We start from the raw sequence: 25,335 nt of genomic DNA on the forward strand, positions 1-25,335 counted from the left end.
GATAAAAAGAAGTCTTCCTCGGTGGGGAGAGTCTGCCCGCTCACATTCGGTGGTCTACATAAGCTCCCGGACCAGGAAGAGGGTGCATGAATATTGATTCCCTGCAGTTATGGCAAGGTTAATGAACAGGGAGCAGAGAGGGTGCTCAATCACTGGCTTTATGCCTCGTGGAGGCCACGGCCATGCTCCTCATGGCCGATATGACAGTAATCACAATGTGAGATGGATGATGATATGTTTCATATGAACATTATATTGTGTCTGTAGTTCTAGTGAATGGATGACGATATGTTTCATATAAACATGATATTGTGTCTGTAGTTCTAGTGAATGGATGATGTTTCATATGAACATGATATTGTGTCTGTAGTTCTAGTGAATGGATGATGATATGTTTCATATGAACATTATATTGTGTCTGTAGTTCTAGTGAATGGATGATGATATGTTTCATATAAACATGATATTGTGTCTGTAGTTCTAGTGAATGGATGATGATGTTTCATATGAACATTACATTGTGTCTGTAGTTCCAGTGAATGGATGACGATATGTTTCATATAAACATTATATTGTGTCTGTAGTTCTAGTGAATGGATGATGATATGTTTTATATGAACATGATATTGTGTCTGTAGTTCTAGTGAATGGATGATGATATGTTTCATATGAACATTATATTGTGTCTGTAGTTCTAGTGAATGGATGATGATATGTTTCATATGAACATTACATTGTGTCTGTAGTTCCAGTGAATGGATGACGATATGTTTCATATAAACATTATATTGTGTCTGTAGTTCTAGTAAATGGATGATGATATGTTTCATATAAACATGATATTGTGTCTGTAATTCTAGTGAATGGATGATGATATGTTTCATATGACATTATATTGTGTCTGTAGTTCTAGTGAATGGATGACGATATGTTTCATATGGACATGATAGTGTGTCTGTAGTTCTACAGCATGGATTATGATATGTTTCATATAAACATGATATTGTGTCTGTAGTTCTAGTGAATGGATGACGATATGTTTCATATAAACATGATATTGTGTCTGTAGTTCTAGTGAATGGATGACGATATGTTTCATATAAACATGATATTGTGTCTGTAGTTCTAGTGAATGGATGATGTTTCATATGAACATGATATTGTGTCTGTAAGTTCTAGTGAATGGATGATGATATGTTCATATGAACATATATTGTGTCTGTAGTTCTAGTGAATGGATGATGATGTTTCATATGAACATTACATTGTGTCTGTAGTTCTAGTGAATGGATGACGATATGTTTCATATAAACATTATATTGTGTCTGTAGTTCTAGTGAATGGATGATGATATGTTTCATATAAACATTATATTGTGTCTGTAGTTCTAGTGAATGGATGATGTTTCATATGAACATGATATTGTGTCTGTAGTTCTAGTGAATGGATGATGATATGTTTCATATGAACATATATTGTGTCTGTAGTTCTAGTGAATGGATGATGATGTTTCATATGACATGATATTGTGTCTGTAGTTCTAGTGAATGGATGAGATATGTTTCATATAAACATTATATTGTGTCTGTAGTTCTAGTGAATGGATGATGATATGTTTCATATGGACATGATATTGTGTCTGTAGTTCTAGTGAATGGATGATGATATGTTTCATATGGACATGATATTGTGTCTGTAGTTCTAGTGAATGGATGAGATATGTTTCATATGGACATGATATTGTGTCTGTAGTTCTAGTGAATGGATGATGATATGTTTCATAAACATGATATTGTGTCTGTAGTTCTAGTGAATGGATGATGATGTTTCATATAAACATATATTGTGTCTGTAGTTCTAGTGAATGGATGTGATATGTTTCATATGAACATGATATTGTGTCCGTAGTTCTAGTGAATGGATGATGATGTTTCATATGAACATGATATTGTGTCGTAGTTCTAGTGAATGGATGATGATGTTTCATATGAACATGTATAGTGTCTGTAGTTCTAGTGAATGGATGATGATGTTTCATATGAACATGATATTGTGTCTGTAGTTCTAGTGAATGGATGATGATGATGTTTCATATGAACATGATATTGTGTCTGTAGTTCTAGTGAATGGATGATGATGTTTCATATGAACATGATATTGTGTCTGTAGTTCTAGTGAATGGATGATGATATGTTTCATATGAACATGATATTGTGTCTGTAGTTCTAGTGAATGGATGATGATGTTTCATATGAACATGCTATAGTGTCCGTAGTTCTAGTGAATGGATGATGATGTTTCATATGAACATGATATTGTGTCTGTAGTTCTAGTGAATGGCTGATGATGTTTCATATAACATGATATGTGTCTGTAGTTCTAGTGAATGGATGATGATATGTTTCATATAACATGATATGTGTCTGTAGTTCTAGTGAATGGATGATGATGTGTTTCATATAACATGATATTGTGTCTGTAGTTCTAGTGAATGGATGATGATGTTTCATATGAACATGATATTGTGTCTGTAGTTCTAGTGAATGGATGATGATGTTTAATATGAACATATATTGTGTCTGTAGTTCAGTGAATGGATGATGATATGTTTCATATACATGATATTGTGTCTGTAGTTCTAGTGAATGGATGAGGATATGTTTCATATGGACATGATATTGTGTCTGTAGTTCTAGTGAATGGATGATGATATGTTTCATATAAACATGATATTGTGTCTGTAGTTCTAGTGAATGGATGATGATGTTTCATATGAACATGATATTGTGTCTGTAGTTCTAGTGAATGGATGATGATATGTTTCATATGAACATGATATTGTGTCGTAGTTCTAGTGAATGGATGATGATGTTTCATATGAACATGATATTGTGTCTGTAGTTCTAGTGAATGGATGATGATGTTTCATATGAACATGATAGTGTCGTAGTTCTAGTGAATGGATGATGATGTTTCATATGAACATGATATTGTGTCTGTAGTTCTAGTGAATGGATGATGATGTTTCATATGAACATGATATTGTGTCTGTAGTTCTAGTGAATGGATGATGATGTGTTTCATATGAACATGATATTGTGTCTGTAGTTCTAGTGAATGGATGATGATGTTTCATATGAACATGATATTGTGTCTGTAGTTCTAGTGAATGGATGATGATGTTTCATATGAACATGATAGTGTCGTAGTTCTAGTGAATGGATGATGATGTTTCATATGAACATGATATTGTGTCTGTAGTTCTAGTGAATGGATGATGATGTTTCATATGAACATGATATTGTGTCTGTAGTTCTAGTGAATGGATGATGATATGTTTCATATAAACATGATATTGTGTCTGTAGTTCTAGTGAATGGATGATGTTTCATATGAACATGATATTGTGTCTGTAGTTCTAGTGAATGGATGATGATATGTTTCATATGAACATATATTGTGTCTGTAGTTCTAGTGAATGGATGATGAGTTTCATATGAACATGATATTGTGTCTGTAGTTCCAGTGAATGGATGAGATATGTTTCATATAACATTATATTGTGTCTGTAGTTCTAGTGAATGGATGATGATATGTTCATAACATGATATTGTGTCTGTAGTTCTAGTGAATGGATGATGATATGTTTCATATGGACATGATATTGTGTCTGTAGTTCTAGTGAATGGATGATGATATGTTTCATATGGACATGATATTGTGTCTGTAGTTCTAGTGAATGGATGATGATATGTTTCATATAAACATGATATTGTGTCTGTAGTTCTAGTGAATGGATGATGATGTTTCATATGAACATGATATTGTGTCTGTAGTTCTAGTGAATGGATGACGATATGTTTCATATAAACATGATATTGTGTCTGTAGTTCTAGTGAATGGATGATGATGTTTCATATAAACATATATTGTGTCTGTAGTTCTAGTGAATGGATGATGATGTGTTTCATATAAACATGATATTGTGTCTGTAGTTCTAGTGAATGGATGATGATGTTTCATATGAACATGATATGTGTCTGTAGTTCTAGTGAATGGATGATGATGTTTCATATGAACATGATATTGTGTCTGTAGTTCTAGTGAATGGATGATGTGTTCATATGAACATGATATTGTGTCTGTAGTTCTAGTGAATGGATGATGATGTGTTTCATATGAACATGATATTGTGTCTGTAGTTCTAGTGAATGGATGATGATGTTTCATATGAACATGATATTGTGTCTGTAGTTCTAGTGAATGGATGATGATGTTTCATATGAACATGATAGTGTGTGTAGTTCTAGTGAATGGATGATGATGTTTCATATGAACATGATATGTGTCTGTAGTTCTAGTGAATGGATGATGATATGTTTCATATGAACATGATATAGTGTCTGTAGTTCTAGTGAATGGATGACGATATGTTTCATATAAACATGATATTGTGTCTGTAGTTCTAGTGAATGGATGATGTTTCATATGAACATGATATTGTGTCTGTAGTTCTAGTGAATGGATGATGATATGTTTCATATGAACATTATATTGTGTCTGTAGTTCTAGTGAATGGATGATGATGTTTCATATGAACATGATATTGTGTCTGTAGTTCAGTGAATGGATGACGATATGTTTCATAAACATTATATTGTGTCTGTAGTTCTAGTGAATGGATGACGATATGTTTCATATGGACATGATATTGTGTCTGTAGTTCTAGTGAATGGATGATGATATGTTTCATATGGACATGATATTGTGTCTGTAGTTCTAGTGAATGGATGAGATATGTTTCATATGGACATGATATTGTGTCTGTAGTTCTAGTGAATGGATGATGATATGTTTCATATAACATGATATTGTGTCTGTAGTTCTAGTGAATGGATGATGATGTTTCATATTAACATGATATTGTGTCTGTAGTTCTAGTGAATGTATGATGATATGTTTCATATGAACATGATATTGTGTCCGTAGTTCTAGTGAATGGATGATGATGTTTCATATGAACATGATATTGTGTCTGTAGTTCTAGTGAATGGATGATGATGTTTCATATGAACATGATAGTGTCCGTAGTTCTAGTGAATGGATGATGATGTTTCATATGAACATGATATTGTGTCTGTAGTTCTAGTGAATGGATGATGATGTTTCATATTAACATGATAAGTGTCTGTAGTTCTAGTGAATGGATGACGATATGTTTCATATAACATGATTGTGTCTGTAGTTCTAGTGAATGGATGATGTTTCATATGAACATGATATTGTGTCTGTAGTTCTAGTGAATGGATGATGATATGTTTCATATGAACATATATTGTGTCTGTAGTTCTAGTGAATGGATGATGATTGTTTCATATGAACATGATATTGTGTCTGTAGTTCTAGTGAATGGATGACGATATGTTTCATATGAACATATATTGTGTCTGTAGTTCTAGTGAATGGATGATGATATGTTTCATATGACATGATATTGTGTCTGTAGTTCTAGTGAATGGATGATGATATGTTTCATATGGACATGATATTGTGTCTGTAGTTCTAGTGAATGGATGATGATATGTTTCATATGGACATGATATTGTGTCTGTAGTTCTAGTGAATGGATGATGATATGTTTCATATGGACATGATATTGTGTCTGTAGTTCTAGTGAATGGATGATGATGTTTCATATGAACATGATATTGTGTCTGTAGTTCTAGTGAATGGATGATGATATGTTTCATATGAACATGATATTGTGTCCGTAGTTCTAGTGAATGGATGATGATGTTTCATATGAACATGATATTGTGTCTGTAGTTCTAGTGAATGGATGATGATGTTTCATATGAACATGATAGTGTGTGTTTAGTTCTAGTGAATGGATGATGATGTTTCATATGAACATGCTATGTGTCTGTAGTTCTAGTGAATGGATGATGATGTTTCATATGAACATGATATTGTGTCTGTAGTTCTAGTGAATGGATGATGATATGTTTCATATGAACATGATATTGTGTCTGTAGTTCTAGTGAATGGATGATGATATGTTTCATATGAACATGATATTGTGTCTGTAGTTCTAGTGAATGGATGATGATATGTTTCATATGAACATGATATTGTGTCTGTAGTTCTAGTGAATGGATGATGATATGTTTCATAAACATGATATTGTGTCTGTAGTTCTACAGCATGGATGATGATATGTTTCATATAAACATGATATTGTGTCTGTAGTTCTACAATGGATGATGATATGTTTCATATAAACATGATTGTGTCTGTAGTTCTAGTGAATGGATGAGATATGTTTCATATGAACAATATTGTGTCTGTAGTTCTAGTGAATGGATGATGTTTCATATGAACATGATTGTGTCTGTAGTTCTAGTGAATGGATGATGTTTCATATGAACATGATATTGTGTCTGTAGTTCTAGTGAATGGTGATGATATGTTTCATATGAACATATATTGTGTCTGTAGTTCTAGTGAATGTGATGATGTTTCATATAAACATGCTATAGTGTCTGTAGTTCTAGTGAATGGATGATGATGTTTCATATGAACATGCTATAGTGTCGTAGTTCTAGTGAATGGATGATGATGTTTCATATGAACATGATATTGTGTCTGTAGTTCTAGTGAATGGATGATGATATGTTTCATAAAACATGATATGTGTCTGTAGTTCTAGTGAATGGATGATATGTTTCATATAACATGATATTGTGTCTGTAGTTCTAGTGAAAGATGATGTTTCATATGAACATGATATTGTGTCTGTAGTTCTAGTGAATGGATGATGATGTTTCATATGAACATTATATTGTGTCTGTAGTTCTAGTGAATGGATGAGATATGTTTCATATGAACATGATATTGTGTCTGTAGTTCCAGTGAATGGATGACGATATGTTTCATATACATTATATTGTGTCTGTAGTTCTAGTGAATGGATGATGATATGTTTCATATGGACATGATATTGTGTCTGTAGTTCTAGTGAATGGATGATGATATGTGTTCATTATGATATGTATTAGTTCTGATCTGTGAATGGATGAGGATATGTTTCATATGGACATGATATTGTGTCTGTAGTTCTAGTGAATGGATGATGATATGTTTCATATAAACATGATATTGTGTCTGTAGTTCTAGTGAATGGATGATGTTTTCATATGAACATTATATTGTGTCTGTAGTTCTAGTGAATGTATGATGATATGTTTCATATGAACATGATATTGTGTCCGTAGTTCTAGTGAATGGATGATGATGTTTCATATGAACATGATATTGTGTCTGTAGTTCTAGTGAATGGATGATGATGTTTCATATGAACATGCTATAGTGTCCGTAGTTCTAGTGAATGGATGATGATGTTTCATATGAACATGATATTGTGTCTGTAGTTCTAGTGAATGGATGATGATGTGTTTCATATGAACATGATATTGTGTCTGTAGTTCTAGTGAATGGATGATGATATGTTTCATATGAACATGATATTGTGTCTGTAGTTCTAGTGAATGGATGACGATATGTTTCATATGGACATGATATTGTGTCTGTAGTTCTACAGCATGGATGATGATATGTTTCATATAAACATGATATTGTGTCTGTAGTTCTAGTGAATGGATGACGATATGTTTCATATAAACACTATATTGTGTCTGTAGTTCTAGTGAATGGATGATGATATGTTTCATATGAACATGATCTTGTGTCTGTAGTTCTAGTGAATGGATGATGTTTCATATGAACATGATTGTGTCTGTAGTTCCAGTGAATGGATGACGATATGTTTCATATAAACATTATATTGTGTCTGTAGTTCTAGTGAATGGATGATGATATGTTTCATATGGACATGATATTGTGTCTGTAGTTCTAGTGAATGGATGATGATATGTTTCATATGGACATGATATTGTGTCTGTAGTTCTAGTGAATGGATGAGGATATGTTTCATATGGACATGATATTGTGTCTGTAGTTCTAGTGAATGGATGATGATATGTTTCATATAAACATGATATTGTGTCTGTAGTTCTAGTGAATGGATGATGATGTTTCATATGAACATTATATTGTGTCTGTAGTTCTAGTGAATGTATGATGATGTTTCATATGAACATGATATTGTGTCTGTAGTTCTAGTGAATGGATGATGATATGTTTCATATGAACATTATATTGTGTCTGTAGTTCTAGTGAATGGATGATGATGTTTCATATGAACATGATATTGTGTCTGTAGTTCCAGTGAATGGATGACGATATGTTTCATATAAACATTATATTGTGTCTGTAGTTCTAGTGAATGGATGATGATATGTTTCATATGGACATGATATTGTGTCTGTAGTTCTAGTGAATGGATGATGATATGTTTCATATGGACATGATATTGTGTCTGTAGTTCTAGTGAATGGATGAGGATATGTTTCATATGGACATGATATTGTGTCTGTAGTTCTAGTGAATGGATGATGATATGTTTCATATAAACATGATATTGTGTCTGTAGTTCTAGTGAATGGATGATGATGTTTCATATGAACATTATATTGTGTCTGTAGTTCTAGTGAATGTATGATGATATGTTTCATATGAACATGATATTGTGTCCGTAGTTCTAGTGAATGGATGATGATGTTTCATATGAACATGATATTGTGTCTGTAGTTCTAGTGAATGGATGATGATGTTTCATATGAACATGCTATAGTGTCCGTAGTTCTAGTGAATGGATGATGATGTTTCATATGAACATGATATTGTGTCTGTAGTTCTAGTGAATGGATGATGATATGTTTCATATTAACATGATATAGTGTCTGTAGTTCTAGTGAATGGATGACGATATGTTTCATATAAACATGATATTGTGTCTGTAGTTCTAGTGAATGGATGATGTTTCATATGAACATGATATTGTGTCTGTAGTTCTAGTGAATGGATGATGATATGTTTCATATGAACATGATATTGTGTCTGTAGTTCTAGTGAATGGATGATGATGTTTCATATGAACATGATATTGTGTCTGTAGTTCCAGTGAATGGATGACGATATGTTTCATATAAACATTATATTGTGTCTGTAGTTCTAGTGAATGGATGATGATATGTTTCATATGGACATGATATTGTGTCTGTAGTTCTAGTGAATGGATGATGATATGTTTCATATGGACATGATATTGTGTCTGTAGTTCTAGTGAATGGATGAGGATATGTTTCATATGGACATGATATTGTGTCTGTAGTTCTAGTGAATGGATGATGATGTTTCATATGAACATTATATTGTGTCTGTAGTTCTAGTGAATGGATGATGATATGTTTCATATGGACATGATATTGTGTCTGTAGTTCTAGTGAATGGATGATGATATGTTTCATATGGACATGATATTGTGTCTGTAGTTCTAGTGAATGGATGAGGATATGTTTCATATGGACATGATATTGTGTCTGTAGTTCTAGTGAATGGATGATGATATGTTTCATATAAACATGATATTGTGTCTGTAGTTCTAGTGAATGGATGATGATGTTTCATATGAACATTATATTGTGTCTGTAGTTCTAGTGAATGTATGATGATATGTTTCATATGAACATGATATTGTGTCCGTAGTTCTAGTGAATGGATGATGATGTTTCATATGAACATGATATTGTGTCTGTAGTTCTAGTGAATGGATGATGATGTTTCATATGAACATGCTATAGTGTCCGTAGTTCTAGTGAATGGATGATGATGTTTCATATGAACATGATATTGTGTCTGTAGTTCTAGTGAATGGATGATGATGTGTTTCATATGAACATGATATTGTGTCTGTAGTTCTAGTGAATGGATGATGATATGTTTCTTATGAACATGATATTGTGTCTGTAGTTCTAGTGAATGGATGATGATATGTTTCATATGAACATGATATTGTGTCTGTAGTTCTAGTGAATGGATGATGATATGTTTCATATAAACATGATATTGTGTCTGTAGTTCTAGTGAATGGATGACGATATGTTTCATATGGACATGATATTGTGTCTGTAGTTCTACAGCATGGATGATGATATGTTTCATATAAACATGATATTGTGTCTGTAGTTCTAGTGAATGGATGACGATATGTTTCATATAAACACTATATTGTGTCTGTAGTTCTAGTGAATGGATGATGATATGTTTCATATGAACATGATCTTGTGTCTGTAGTTCTAGTGAATGGATGATGTTTCATATGAACATGATATTGTGTCTGTAGTTCCAGTGAATGGATGACGATATGTTTCATATAAACATTATATTGTGTCTGTAGTTCTAGTGAATGGATGATGATATGTTTCATATGGACATGATATTGTGTCTGTAGTTCTAGTGAATGGATGATGATATGTTTCATATGGACATGATATTGTGTCTGTAGTTCTAGTGAATGGATGAGGATATGTTTCATATGGACATGATATTGTGTCTGTAGTTCTAGTGAATGGATGATGATATGTTTCATATAAACATGATATTGTGTCTGTAGTTCTAGTGAATGGATGATGATGTTTCATATGAACATTATATTGTGTCTGTAGTTCTAGTGAATGTATGATGATGTTTCATATGAACATGATATTGTGTCTGTAGTTCTAGTGAATGGATGATGATATGTTTCATATGAACATTATATTGTGTCTGTAGTTCTAGTGAATGGATGATGATGTTTCATATGAACATGATATTGTGTCTGTAGTTTCAGTGAATGGATGACGATATGTTTCATATGAAACATTATATTGTGTCTGTAGTTCTAGTGAATGGATGATGATATGTTTCATATGGACATGATATTGTGTCTGTAGTTCTAGTGAATGGATGATGATATGTTTCATATGGACATGATATTGTGTCTGTAGTTCTAGTGAATGGATGAGGATATGTTTCATATGGACATGATATTGTGTCTGTAGTTCTAGTGAATGGATGATGATATGTTTCATATAAACATGATATTGTGTCTGTAGTTCTAGTGAATGGATGATGATGTTTCATATGAACATTATATTGTGTGTCTGTAGTTCTAGTGAATGTATGATGATATGTTTCATATGAACATGATATTGTGTCCGTAGTTCTAGTGAATGGATGATGATGTTTCATATGAACATGATATTGTGTCCGTAGTTCTAGTGAATGGATGATCATATGAACATGCTATAGTGTCCGTAGTTCTAGTGAATGGATGATGATGTTTCATATGAACATGATATTGTGTCTGTAGTTCTAGTGAATGGATGATGATATGTTTCATATTAACATGATATAGTGTCTGTAGTTCTAGTGAATGGATGACGATATGTTTCATATAAACATGATATTGTGTCTGTAGTTCTAGTGAATGGATGATGTTTCATATGAACATGATATTGTGTCTGTAGTTCTAGTGAATGGATGATGATATGTTTCATATGAACATTATATTGTGTCTGTAGTTCTAGTGAATGGATGATGATGTTTCATATGAACATGATATTGTGTCTGTTAGTTCCAGTGAATGGATGACGATATGTTTCATATAAACATTATATTGTGTCTGTAGTTCTAGTGAATGGATGATGATATGTTTCATATGGACATGATATTGTGTCTGTAGTTCTAGTGAATGGATGATGATATGTTTCATATGGACATGATATTGTGTCTGTAGTTCTAGTGAATGGATGAGGATATGTTTCATATGGACATGATATTGTGTCTGTAGTTCTAGTGAATGGATGATGATATGTTTCATATAAACATGATATTGTGTCTGTAGTTCTAGTGAATGGATGATGATGTTTCATATGAACATTATATTGTGTCTGTAGTTCTAGTGAATGTATGATGATATGTTTCATATGAACATGATATTGTGTCCGTAGTTCTAGTGAATGGATGATGATGTTTCATATGAACATGATATTGTGTCTGTAGTTCTAGTGAATGGATGATGATGTTTCATATGAACATGCTATAGTGTCCGTAGTTCTAGTGAATGGATGATGATGTTTCATATGAACATGATATTGTGTCTGTAGTTCTAGTGAATGGATGATGATGTGTTTCATATGAACATGATATTGTGTCTGTAGTTCTAGTGAATGGATGATGATATGTTTCATATGAACATGATATTGTGTCTGTAGTTCTAGTGAATGGATGATGATATGTTTCATATGAACATGATATTGTGTCTGTAGTTCTAGTGAATGGATGATGATATGTTTCATATAAACATGATATTGTGTCTGTAGTTCTAGTGAATGGATGACGATATGTTTTCATATGGACATGATATTGTGTCTGTAGTTCTACAGCATGGATGATGATATGTTTCATATAAACATGATATTGTGTCTGTAGTTCTAGTGAATGGATGACGATATGTTTCATATAAACACTATATTGTGTCTGTAGTTCTAGTGAATGGATGATGATATGTTTCATATGAACATGATCTTGTGTCTGTAGTTCTAGTGAATGGATGATGTTTCATATGAACATGATATTGTGTCTGTAGTTCTAGTGAATGGATGATTATATGTTTCATATGAACATTATATTGTGTCTGTAGTTCTAGTGAATGGGTGATGATATGTTTCATATAAACATGATATTGTGTCTGTAGTTCTAGTGAATGGATGATGATGTTTCATATGAACATGCTATAGTGTCCGTAGTTCTAGTGAATGGATGATGATGTTTCATATGAACATGATATTGTGTCTGTAGTTCTAGTGAATGGATGATGATATGTTTCATATTAACATGATATAGTGTCTGTAGTTCTAGTGAATGGATGACGATATGTTTCATATAAACATGATATTGTGTCTGTAGTTCTAGTGAATGGATGATGTTTCATATGAACATGATATTGTGTCTGTAGTTCTAGTGAATGGATGATGATATGTTTCATATGAACATTATATTGTGTCTGTAGTTCTAGTGAATGGATGATGATGTTTCATATGAACATGATATTGTGTCTGTAGTTCCAGTGAATGGATGACGATATGTTTCATATAAACATTATATTGTGTCTGTAGTTCTAGTGAATGGATGATGATATGTTTCATATGGACATGATATTGTGTCTGTAGTTCTAGTGAATGGATGATGATATGTTTCATATGGACATGATATTGTGTCTGTAGTTCTAGTGAATGGATGAGGATATGTTTCATATGGACATGATATTGTGTCTGTAGTTCTAGTGAATGGATGATGATATGTTTCATATAAACATGATATTGTGTCTGTAGTTCTAGTGAATGGATGATGATGTTTCATATGAACATGATATTGTGTCTGTAGTTCTAGTGAATGTATGATGATATGTTTCATATGAACATGATATTGTGTCCGTAGTTTCTAGTGAATGGATGATGATGTTTCATATGAACATGATATTGTGTCCGTAGTTCTAGTGAATGGATGATGATGTTTCATATGAACATGCTATAGTGTCCGTAGTTCTAGTGAATGGATGATGATGTTTCATATGAACATGATATTGTGTCTGTAGTTCTAGTGAATGGATGATGATGTGTTTCATATGAACATGATATTGTGTCTGTAGTTCTAGTGAATGGATGATGATATGTTTCATATGAACATGATATTGTGTCTGTAGTTCTAGTGAATGGATGATGATATGTTTCATATGAACATGATATTGTGTCTGTAGTTCTAGTGAATGGATGATGATATGTTTCATATAAACATGATATTGTGTCTGTAGTTCTAGTGAATGGATGACGATATGTTTCATATGGACATGATATTGTGTCTGTAGTTCTACAGCATGGATGATGATATGTTTCATATAAACATGATATTGTGTCTGTAGTTCTAGTGAATGGATGACGATATGTTTCATATAAACACTATATTGTGTCTGTAGTTCTAGTGAATGGATGATGATATGTTTCATATGAACATGATCTTGTGTCTGTAGTTCTAGTGAATGGATGATGTTTCATATGAACATGATATTGTGTCTGTAGTTCTAGTGAATGGATGATTATATGTTTCATATGAACATTATATTGTGTCTGTAGTTCTAGTGAATGGGTGATGATATGTTTCATATAAACATGATATTGTGTCTGTAGTTCTAGTGAATGGATGATGATGTTTCATATGAACATGATATTGTGTCTGTAGTTCTACTGAATGGATGACGATATGTTTCATATGAACATGATATTGTGTCTGTAGTTCTAGTGAATGGATATGTTTCATATGAACATGATATTGTGTCTGTAGTTCTAGTGAATGGATGATGATGTTTCATATGAACATGATATTGTGTCTGTAGTTCTAGTGAATGGATGATGATGTTTCATATGAACATGATATTGTGTCTGTAGTTCTACAGAATGGATGATATGTTTCATATAAACATGATATTGTGTCTGTAGTTCTACTGAATGGATATGTTTCATATGAACATGATATTGTGTCTGTAGTTCTAGTGAATGGATGATGATATGTTTCATATGAACATGATATTGTGTCTGTAGTTCTAGTGAATGGATGATGATGTTTCATATGAACATGATATTGTGTCTGTAGTTCTACAGAATGGATGATATGTTTCATATAAACATGATATTGTGTCTGTAGTTCTACTGAATGGATGATATGTTTCATATGAATATGATATTGTGTCTGTAGTTCTAGTGAATGGATGATGTTTCATATAAACATGATATTGTGTCTGTAGTTCTAGTGAATGGATTGTTTCATATGAACATGATATTGTGTCTGTAGTTCTACTGAATGGATGACGATATGTTTCATATAAACATTATATTGTGTCTGTAGTTCTAGTGAATGGATGATGATATGTTTCATATGGACATGATATTGTGTCTGTAGTTCTAGTGAATGGATGATGATATGTTTCATATGGACATGATATTGTGTCTGTAGTTCTAGTGAATGGATGAGGATATGTTTCATATGGACATGATATTGTGTCTGTAGTTCTAGTGAATGGATGATGATATGTTTCATATAAACATGATATTGTGTCTGTAGTTCTAGTGAATGGATGATGATGTTTCATATAAACATGATATTGTGTCTGTAGTTCTAGTGAATGGATGATGATGTTTCATATGAACATGATATTGTGTCTGTAGTTCTAGTGAATGGATGATGATGATGTTTCATATGAACATGATATTGTGTCTGTAGTTCTACTGAATGGATGATGATGTTTCATATGAACATGATATTGTGTCTGTAGTTCTAGTGAATGGATGATGATGTTTCATATGAACATGATATTGTGTCTGTAGTTCTACTGAATGGATGATGATGTTTCATATGAACATGATATTGTGTCTGTAGTTCTAGTGAATGGATGATGATGATGTTTCATATGAACATGATATTGTGTCTGTAGTTCTAGTGAATGGATGATGATGTTTCATATGAACATGATATTGTGTCTGTAGTTCTACTGAATGGATGATGATGTTTCATATGAACATGATATTGTGTCTGTAGTTCTACTGAATGGATGATATGTTTCATATGAACATGATATTGTGTCTGTAGTTCTAGTGAATGGATGATGATGTTTCATATGAACATGACATTGTGTCTGTAGTTCTACTGAATGGATGATATGTTTCATATGAATATGATATTGTGTCTGTAGTTCTACTGAATGGATGATATGTTTCATATGAACATGATATTGTGTCTGTAGTTCTTGTTTGAGGACACGCGTCCACAGCTCGATGCTGCTGGATCGAGAGGCCCAAACAGGTCACTGGAAGGCTGCCTATCACAAGTGGAACAGAGCCCCTCTCAGCTGGCTGGATGACCTAGTTCAGTTGGCCGCTCTGTGTGTGTGTGTGTGTGTGTGTGTGTGTGTGTGTGTGTGTGTGTGTGTGTGTGTGTGTCCAGAACGTGTGGTCGATGTGAGGCAGCTCCTAACGGGTCCTTAAGCCTCTCTGGTCAGAGGCCTGAGGACCGCACAGCGCTGCAGTGAAGCTATTTCCTCCTGCAGCCAGCAGAGCGAGGCCAGATCCCCCCCCCCCCCCCCCCTCTACCCCCCCTCCTCCCCTTTCATCCCTGGCCATGGGCTTCATCCCTCCACAAGCCGAGCCAAAGGACTCTCTGCTCAGGCAATGTGGAGTGATGCTGCAGTGAGATTCAATCTGTTTCTTTTAGCTCTTCTTTTTCTTCTTCTAACTTAGAAGATATATATATATATATATATATATATATATATATATATATATATATAGTTACAGCTCGTTATACACAAATGAAAACATTGATATGAATATTATATTAAATTCCTACCAATAAAACCCCCTAAACACACATTGTTCCTCTAAGATTTCATTAAACTTTTTATTGTGAATATGAAGAAGATCTCGAGTAGATAATTCTGAGCATAATTATGATTTAAATCCAAAGTTCTTATGGAGGACGGAGTGACGTCTGACCCGACTGGTTCACATGCAGCGGCAGACAGAACATTAGAGTTGATTAATTAATCTGCAGGGAGGTTCTTTGATAATAAACCACAGCAGATGGTGAGTGGCAGAACCCATTCATTGAGATTCCACTTCCTTCTGCGGCGCCACGTCACTTTAACTTTCCCAGACGAGAAGCACGCAATGCATCGGCAAGAGAGCCGAGTCCACATCACGGATCTGCACGGCTGCAGGAACACTCAAGAACTACAACAAGAACTACAACCAGAACTACAACAAGAACTACAACTAGAACTACAACCAGAACTACAACCAGAACTACAACTAGAACTACAACTAGAACTACAACCAGAACTACAACCAGAACTACAACTAGAACTACAACCAGAACTACAACAAGAACTACAACCAGAACTACAACAAGTACTACTACTACAAGAAATACAACCAGAACTACAACAAGAACTACAACCAGAACTACAACAAGAAATACAACTAGAACTACAACCAGAACTACAACCAGAACTACAACTAGAACTACAACCAGAACTACAACCAGAACTACAACTAGAACTACAACCAGAACTACAACAAGAACTACAACCAGAACTACAACAAGTACTACTACTACAAGAAATACAACCAGAACTACAACAAGAACTACAACCAGAACTACAACAAGAAATACAACAAGAACTACAACCAGAACTACAACAAGAACTACAACCAGAACTACAACTAGAACTACAACAAGAAATACAACAAGAACTACAACCAGATCTAAAACCAGAACTACAACCATAACTACAACTAGAACTACAACCAGAACTACAACAAGTACTACTACTACAAGAAATACAACCAGAACTACAACCAGAACTACAACAAGAACTACAACTAGAACTACAACAAGAACTACAACCAGAACTACAACAAGAACTACAACCAGATCTAAAACCAGAACTACAACCATAACTACAACTAGAACTACAACCAGAACTACAACAAGTACTACTACTACAAGAAATACAACCAGAACTACAACCAGAACTACAACAAGAACTACAACTAGAACTACAACCAGAACTACAACAAGAACTACAACCAGATCTAAAACCAGAACTACAACTAGAACTACAACCAGAACTACAACAAGAACTACAACCAGATCTAAAACCAGAACTACAACCAGAACTACTACAAGAAATACAACCAGAACTACTACAAGAACTACAACCAGAACTACAACAAGAAATACAACAAGAACTACAACCAGAACTACAACTAGAACTAAAACCAGAACTACAGCAAGAACTACAGCAAGAACTACAACAAGAACTACAACAAGAACTACAACTAGAACTACAACCAGAACTACAGAAAGAACTACAGCAAGAACTACAACCAGAACTACAACAAGAACTACAACAAGAACTACAGCAAGAACTACAACCAGAACTACAACCAGAACTACAACAAGAAATACAACTAGAACTAAAACCAGAACTACAACAAGAACTACAACAAGAAATACAACCAGAACTACAACCAGAACTACAACCAGAACTACAACAAGAACTACAGCAAGAACTACAACCAGAACTACAGCAAGAACTACAGCAAGAACTACAACCAGAACTACAACAAGAACTACAACAAGAACTACAACTAGAACTACAACCAGAACTACAACCAGAACTACAACCAGAACTACAACAAGAACTACAACCAGAACTACAACAAGAACTACAACCAGAACTACAACCAGAACTACAACAAGAACTACAACAAGTACTACTACTACAAGAAATACAACCAGAACTACAACAAGAACTACAACCAGAACTACAACAAGAACTACAACTAGAACTAAAACCAGAACTACAGCAAGAACTACAACAAGAACTACAACTAGAACTACAACAAGAACTACAACCAGAACTACAACAAGAACTACAACTAAAACCAGAACTACAGCAAGAACTACAACAAGAACTACAACTAGAACTAAAACCAGAACTACAGCAAGAACTACAACAAGAACTACAACAAGAACTACAACTAGAACTAAAACCAGAACTACAGCAAGAACTACAACAAGAACTACAACAAGAACTACAACTAGAACTACAACCAGAACTACAACTAGAACTACAACAAGAACTACAACCAGAACTACAACAAGAACTACAACTAGAACTAAAACCAGAACTACAGCAAGAACTACAGCAAGAACTACAACAAGAACTACAACTAGAACTACAACCAGAACTACAACTAGAACTACAACAAGAACTACAACCAGAACTACAACTAGAACTAAAACCAGAACTACAGCAAGAACTACAGCAAGAACTACAACAAGAACTACAACTAGAACTACAACAAGTACTACAACCAGAACTACAAATAGAACTATAAGAACTACAAATAGAACTACAACAAGAACGACCACTAAAACTACAACAAGAACTACAACTAGAACTACAACTACAACTAGAACTACAACTACAACAAGAACTACAACTAGAACTACAACTACAACAAGAACTACAACCAGAACTACAACAAGTACTACCATTAGAACTACAACTAGAACTAGAACTACAACAAGAACTACAACTAGAACAAGAACTACAACAAGTACTACTAATACAACAAGAACTACAACCAGAACTACAAATAGAACTATAAGAACTACAAATAGAACTACAACAAGAACGACCACTAAAACTACAACTAAAACTACAGACACTCATATCCAACACACTGACTATTGTACATGGTCACATGCTGTGTGTGTGTGTGTGTGTGTGTGTGTGTGTGTGTGTGTAGTCTTACCTGAGGAGTCTGCAGATGCTGCTCCTGTAACTGAGGCGCTGGCTGGCGGCGGCCACACTGGGAGGCATCGGCGGGCGAGACGGGAAATAGAGCAGCACTGCCGCGAAGAGAACGGCGATCACAGACAACTCTAAGAGACAAAGAGTCAAAGAGTCAGAGAGTCAAAGAGTCAAAGAGTCAAAGAGACAAAGAGTCAGGGAGTCAAAGAGTCAAAGAGTCAAAGAGACAAAGAGTCAAAGAGTCAAAAAGTCAAAGAGACAAAGAGACAAAGTGGCAGAGAGACGAAGTGACAGAAACAAAGACACAAACAGACAGAGACAAAGAGTCAAAGAGAAAGAGACAAAGAGTCGAAGAGACAAAGAGACAGACAAGTTGTTTTTCCCGTCCATGTAATCATACGCTTCATGGTTCCCGCAGCATTAGGTTTATCTTTAGGGGTTATGATTTAAAGTTCGTTTCATATTTAGTCTCATTATTATCAACATAATTATCTTCCTCGTTGTCAGTATTTTTGATTCATTTTGAAAAAAATCCAGGTGATGAGACCCTCAAGAAAACATACTAATGAGTATTATATTTAATGTGCTAATGTATCTCTTAAATGCTCTTTGAATCTCATTGTTTTTGTTTGTTTTCAAGAGAAGATGATTCAACAAAATACTGAAATATGAATTATTTTGGGGTAAATTAATCAGAGAAATTAAAACCAAATCATGAGGATAATCTTGTGGTGGATGAGGAGCCGTTCCCCTGCAGCTCTTTCAGCCTATTGATCGAGCGGCAGCTTTCTATTACAGCTTCATTGATCCGTCCTTTTCTTTTCATGACCTCCAAAACTCAGAAACGTCTGCTGTGTCCTTTCAGCATTAATAACTACAGGTTAAACAAATCTATTACAGCTGGTTTCTCTGCTAGCGCGCCTTTTCATTTTCTGAGTCACTTGAGCGCGACAGCAATCACTTTCTCAGAGAGCCGGTTATGAACATTGTAATTGGGACTGGATTCATGAAGTAGGAATGATGCGGTATCGACCCCCCGGGACCTCCGAAGGCCGTCCGTACCTGCATACATGACGAGCTGGATCCGGTCTCGGATGGTGCCGTCGGGAACCGGCGCACCGGTCGCCGCCCAGGTGCGGTTGGGGGCCTGCACCACCAGGGGGCCGACCACGAAGGAGGCGGCGCTGCCCACGTAGCAGAAGAGCGAGGCCACGGCCGTGGCGGTGGCTCTCTGGTCGGGGGCGAACCACGTGGTGGAGAGGAAGGGGCCGGCGCTCATGATGGTGGGGCCGGCCAACCCGTTCAGGAAGTGGCCTCCGTGAATCAACCTGCAGCAGAAACAGCAGGAGGACGCGGGTAACCGACCATGACAGAGGAAACATATTTATTTATTTATTTATATATATAATAAAACTATTTTATATACATACATATAATTACATAATTATATATATAATATCTAGATTATATATATATATATATATATATATATATATATATATATAAACAATATATATAGAATTGTATATAGAATATCTAGATAATATAATATATAAATAATTATATATAAATATAATATATAATTATGTAATTATATGCATGTATATAAAATTGGGAAGGAAGAGGACATGATGAGGAAGAGGACACTGTGAGGAAGAGGACACAATGAGGAAGAGGACACGATGAGGAAGAGGACACGGTGAGGAAGAGGACACAATGAGGAAGAGGAGGAAGAGGACACGGTGAGGAAGAGGACACGATGAGGAAGAGGACACGGTGAGGAAGAGGACACGATGAGGAAGAGGACACGGTGAGGAAGAGGACACGGTGAGGAAGAGGACACGATGAGGAAGAGGAGGAAGAGGACACGGTGAGGAAGAGGACACGATGAGGAAGAGGAGGAAGAGGACATGGTGAGGAAGAGGACACGATGAGGAAGAGGAGGAAGAGGACATGGTGAGGAAGAGGACACGATGAGGAAGAGGACACGATGAGGAAGAGGACACGGTGAGGAAAAGGACACGGTGAGGAAGAGGACACGATGAGGAAGAGGACATGGTGAGGAAGAGGAGGAAGAGGACATGATGAGGAAGAGGAGGAAGAGGACATGGTGAGGAAGAGGAGGAAGAGGACATGATGAGGAAGAGGACATGGTGAGGAAGAGGACATGGTGAGGAAGAGGAGGAAGAGGACATGATGAGGAAGAGGACACGATGAGGAAGAGGAGGAAGAGGACATGGTGAGGAAGAGGACACTGTGAGGAAGAGGACACGATGAGGAAGAGGAGGAAGAGGACATGGTGAGGAAGAGGACACAATGAGGAAGAGGACACTGTGAGGAAGAGGACACGATGAGGAAGAGGACACGATGAGGAAGAGGAGGAAGAGGACATGGTGAGGAAGAGGACACGATGAGGAAGAGGAGGAAGAGGACATGGTGAGGAAGAGGACACGGTGAGAAAGAGGACACGATGAGGAAGAGGACACGATGAGGAAGAGGACACGATGACGAAGAGGACACGGTGAGGAAGAGGAGGAAGAGGACATGATGAGGAAGAGGAGGAAGAGGACATGGTGAGGAAGAGGACACGGTGAGGAAGAGGACACGATGAGGAAGAGGAGGAAGAGGACATGGTGAGGAAGAGGACACGGTGAGGAAGAGGACACGATGACGAAGAGGACATGGTGAGGAAGAGGAGGAAGAGGACACGATGAGGAAGAGGAGGAAGAGGACACGGTGAGGAAGAGGACACGATGAGGAAGAGGACACGGTGAGGAAGAGGACACGGTGAGGAAGAGGACATGGTGAGGAAGAGGACACGATGACGAAGAGGACATGGTGAGGAAGAGGACATGATGAGGAAGAGGACATGGTGAGGAAGAGGAGGAAGAGGACATGATGAGGAAGAGGACACGATCAAAATTAATTCAGCTTCTTTCTCTAGAAATGTTAATCGTGTTTTTAAAAGTGAATATTGTCAAAAGCTGCAAAGACTCAAGGAAACATGACGTCATCGTCTTCCCCGGAAAGGTCTGCTCTGAATCATCGACTAGAGGCCTTTTCTCTCAACACGAGCAGACCCTCTTCAAGAGGGGCCACAAAGACCTCCTTCTGGTAGACCACAAGAGAGAGGTGGGGGGCATTCCCTACAAAGCATTCCAAGAAACTCAAAACAAAGAGACGATGTCACGGGGAGAAAAGAGAAGTGACCGCCTCTCCAACACGCTCCGAGTGGTGTTTGATCCTAACGGCAGCAACGGGAGGTCAGTGAACGCAACGCACACACACACACGGCTAAGCAAAGCAGAGAGTGACATCTGTTGGTGGTGCCGGGCACAGCGTGTGTGTGTGTGTGTGTGTGTGTGTGTGTGTGTGTGTGTGTGTGTGTGTGTGTGTGTGTGTGTGTGTGTGTGTGTGAGACCCGTTAACACGAGCAGAACAAGAGTGGTGTCCTCCGCGCGTTCACTGAGGAGCTGAAGGTCGCAGCCGTGAAAGGTCGTCTTTGTCAAGTGACAAGAGAACGGCAGATTAAGGACCTTAAAAGGCACATGGAGATGATATTTATAGAGATAAAACAGACTGGAGATGATATTTATAGAGATGTAACAGACTGGAGATGATATTTTTAGAGATGTAACGGACTAGAGATGATATTTATAGAGATGTAACGGACTGGAGATGATATTTATAGAGATGTAACGGACTAGAGATGATATTTATAGAGATGTAACGGACTAGAGATGATATTTATAGAGATGTAACGGACTAGAGATGATATTTATAGAGATGTAACGGACTAGAGATGATATTTATAGAGATGTAACGGACTAGAGATGATATTTATAGAGATGTAACGGACTAGAGATGATATTTATAGAGATGTAACAGACTGGAGATGATATTTTTAGAGATGTAACGGACTAGAGATGATATTTATAGAGATGTAACAGACTGGAGATGATATTTTTAGAGATGTAACGGACTAGAGATGATATTTATAGAGATGTAACAGACTGGAGATGATATTTTTAGAGATGTAACGGACTAGAGATGATATTTATAGAGATAAAACAGACTAGAGATGATATTTATAGAGATAAAACAGAATAGAGATGATATTTATAAAGATAAAACAGACTGGAGATTATATTTATAGAGATGTAACAGACTAGAGATGATATTTATAGAGATGTAACTGACTGGAGATGATATTTATAGAGATGTAACAGACTGGAGATGATATTTATAGAGATGTAACAGACTAGAGATGATATTTATAGAGATGTAACGGACTGGAGATGATATTTATAGAGATGTAACGGACTGGAGATGATATTTATAGAGATGTAACAGACTAGAGATGATATTTATAGAGATGTAACAGACTGGAGATGATATTTTTAGAGATGTAACGGACTAGAGATGATATTTATAGAGATAAAACAGACTAGAGATGATATTTATAGAGATGTAACAGACTAGAGATGATATTTATAGAGATGTAACGGACTGGAGATGATATTTTTAGAGATGTAACGGACTAGAGATGATATTTATAGAGATAAAACAGAATAGAGATGATATTTATAGAGATGTAACAGACTGGAGATGATATTTTTAGAGATGTAACGGACTAGAGATGATATTTATAGAGATAAAACAGACTAGAGATGATATTTATAGAGATAAAACAGAATAGAGATGATATTTATAGAGATAAAACAGACTGGAGATTATATTTATAGAGATGTAACAGACTAGAGATGATATTTATAGAGATGTAACGGACTGGAGATGATATTTATAGAGATGTAACAGACTAGAGATGATATTTATAGAGATGTAACGGACTGGAGATGATATTTATAGAGATGTAACGGACTGGAGATGATATTTATAGAGATGTAACAGACTAGAGATGATATTTATAGAGATAAAACAGAATAGAGATGATATTTATAGAGATGTAACGGACTGGAGATGATATTTATAGAGATGTAACGGACTGGAGATGATATTTATAGAGATGTAACAGACTAGAGATGATATTTATAGAGATGTAACAGACTAGAGATGATATTTATAGAGATGTAACGGACTGGAGATGATATTTATAGAGATGTAACAGACTAGAGATGATATTTATAGAGAACGTTAGAACCAAACATTTCACATTAGATTGGGATCTCTTCTTCAACGTGAAGAGAGGCCGTTGGTTTCCCTCCATCGCTGCAGAAATAAATTCAATTATTTGCTCTTTGAGATCACAAATTAGTTCTGAAAAAAGCTCCTTTAGTGTGAGCAGTGGAAGTGAATCTCCTCCACGTTGATATGATCTTCTGCCTCATTGAGGACAGTCATTAGGCAGATAGCACTCAATGACATCACTCCTCTTTCTTTTTAACAGCCTTTTGTGTTTGCAGTGACCTTCTCTGAGTGAAGCGGAGAATTATGATTTGGTTCTTTATTAATGTTTCCCAGAGACGAATATAGTCATTTATAGTGTATATTTTCTTCATAAAAACCCACAATTTAAATAAAAAGTAAATAAAATATATTATATTATAGTCGTTCTTGGTGTTATTGAAGTATAACAAAGAGGTCGGAGCTTTAGGAAGTTAAACCGCTCATAATTCATCTTTATTATCTATTTTATATTCATGTGAAAAACGTTGTGTTTATCACCAACACTACATTTTACTAGATTACACCTGAACGCATCATGAGAACGTTATCATTTACCTTCAGCCAGTACTCACGTTCACTGAGCGGAGCCTGAACGCATCATGAGAACGTTATCATTTACCTTCAGCCAGTACTCATGTTCACTGAGCGGAGCCTGAACGCATCATGAGAACGTTATCATTTACCTTCAGCCAGTACTCATGTTCACTGAGCAGAGCCTGAACGCATCATGAGAACGTTATCATTTACCTTCAGCCAGTACTCATGTTCACTGA

The 25,335-nt window shown here is 35.5% G+C and overlaps 1 protein-coding gene across 2 annotated transcripts in view; it reads right to left on the bottom strand.

Annotated features, from left to right (window-relative positions):
* Positions 1–25,335, bottom strand: part of slc49a4 (solute carrier family 49 member 4) — a 46,659-nt gene that overhangs the window by 17,759 nt on the left and 3,565 nt on the right. For both annotated transcript variants that reach the window (XM_034561566.1, XM_034561567.1), the window contains exons 3-4: positions 20,438–20,703; positions 19,377–19,506 (exon numbers count right to left, since the gene is read on the bottom strand). In XM_034561566.1, the coding sequence (XP_034417457.1) occupies positions 19,377–19,506; positions 20,438–20,703 (396 nt within the window). The remainder of the gene's footprint in view (positions 1–19,376; positions 19,507–20,437; positions 20,704–25,335) is intronic.

This window comes from Cyclopterus lumpus, chromosome 21, assembly GCF_009769545.1.
Source record: "Cyclopterus lumpus isolate fCycLum1 chromosome 21, fCycLum1.pri, whole genome shotgun sequence".
NCBI lineage: Eukaryota > Metazoa > Chordata > Actinopteri > Perciformes > Cyclopteridae > Cyclopterus > Cyclopterus lumpus.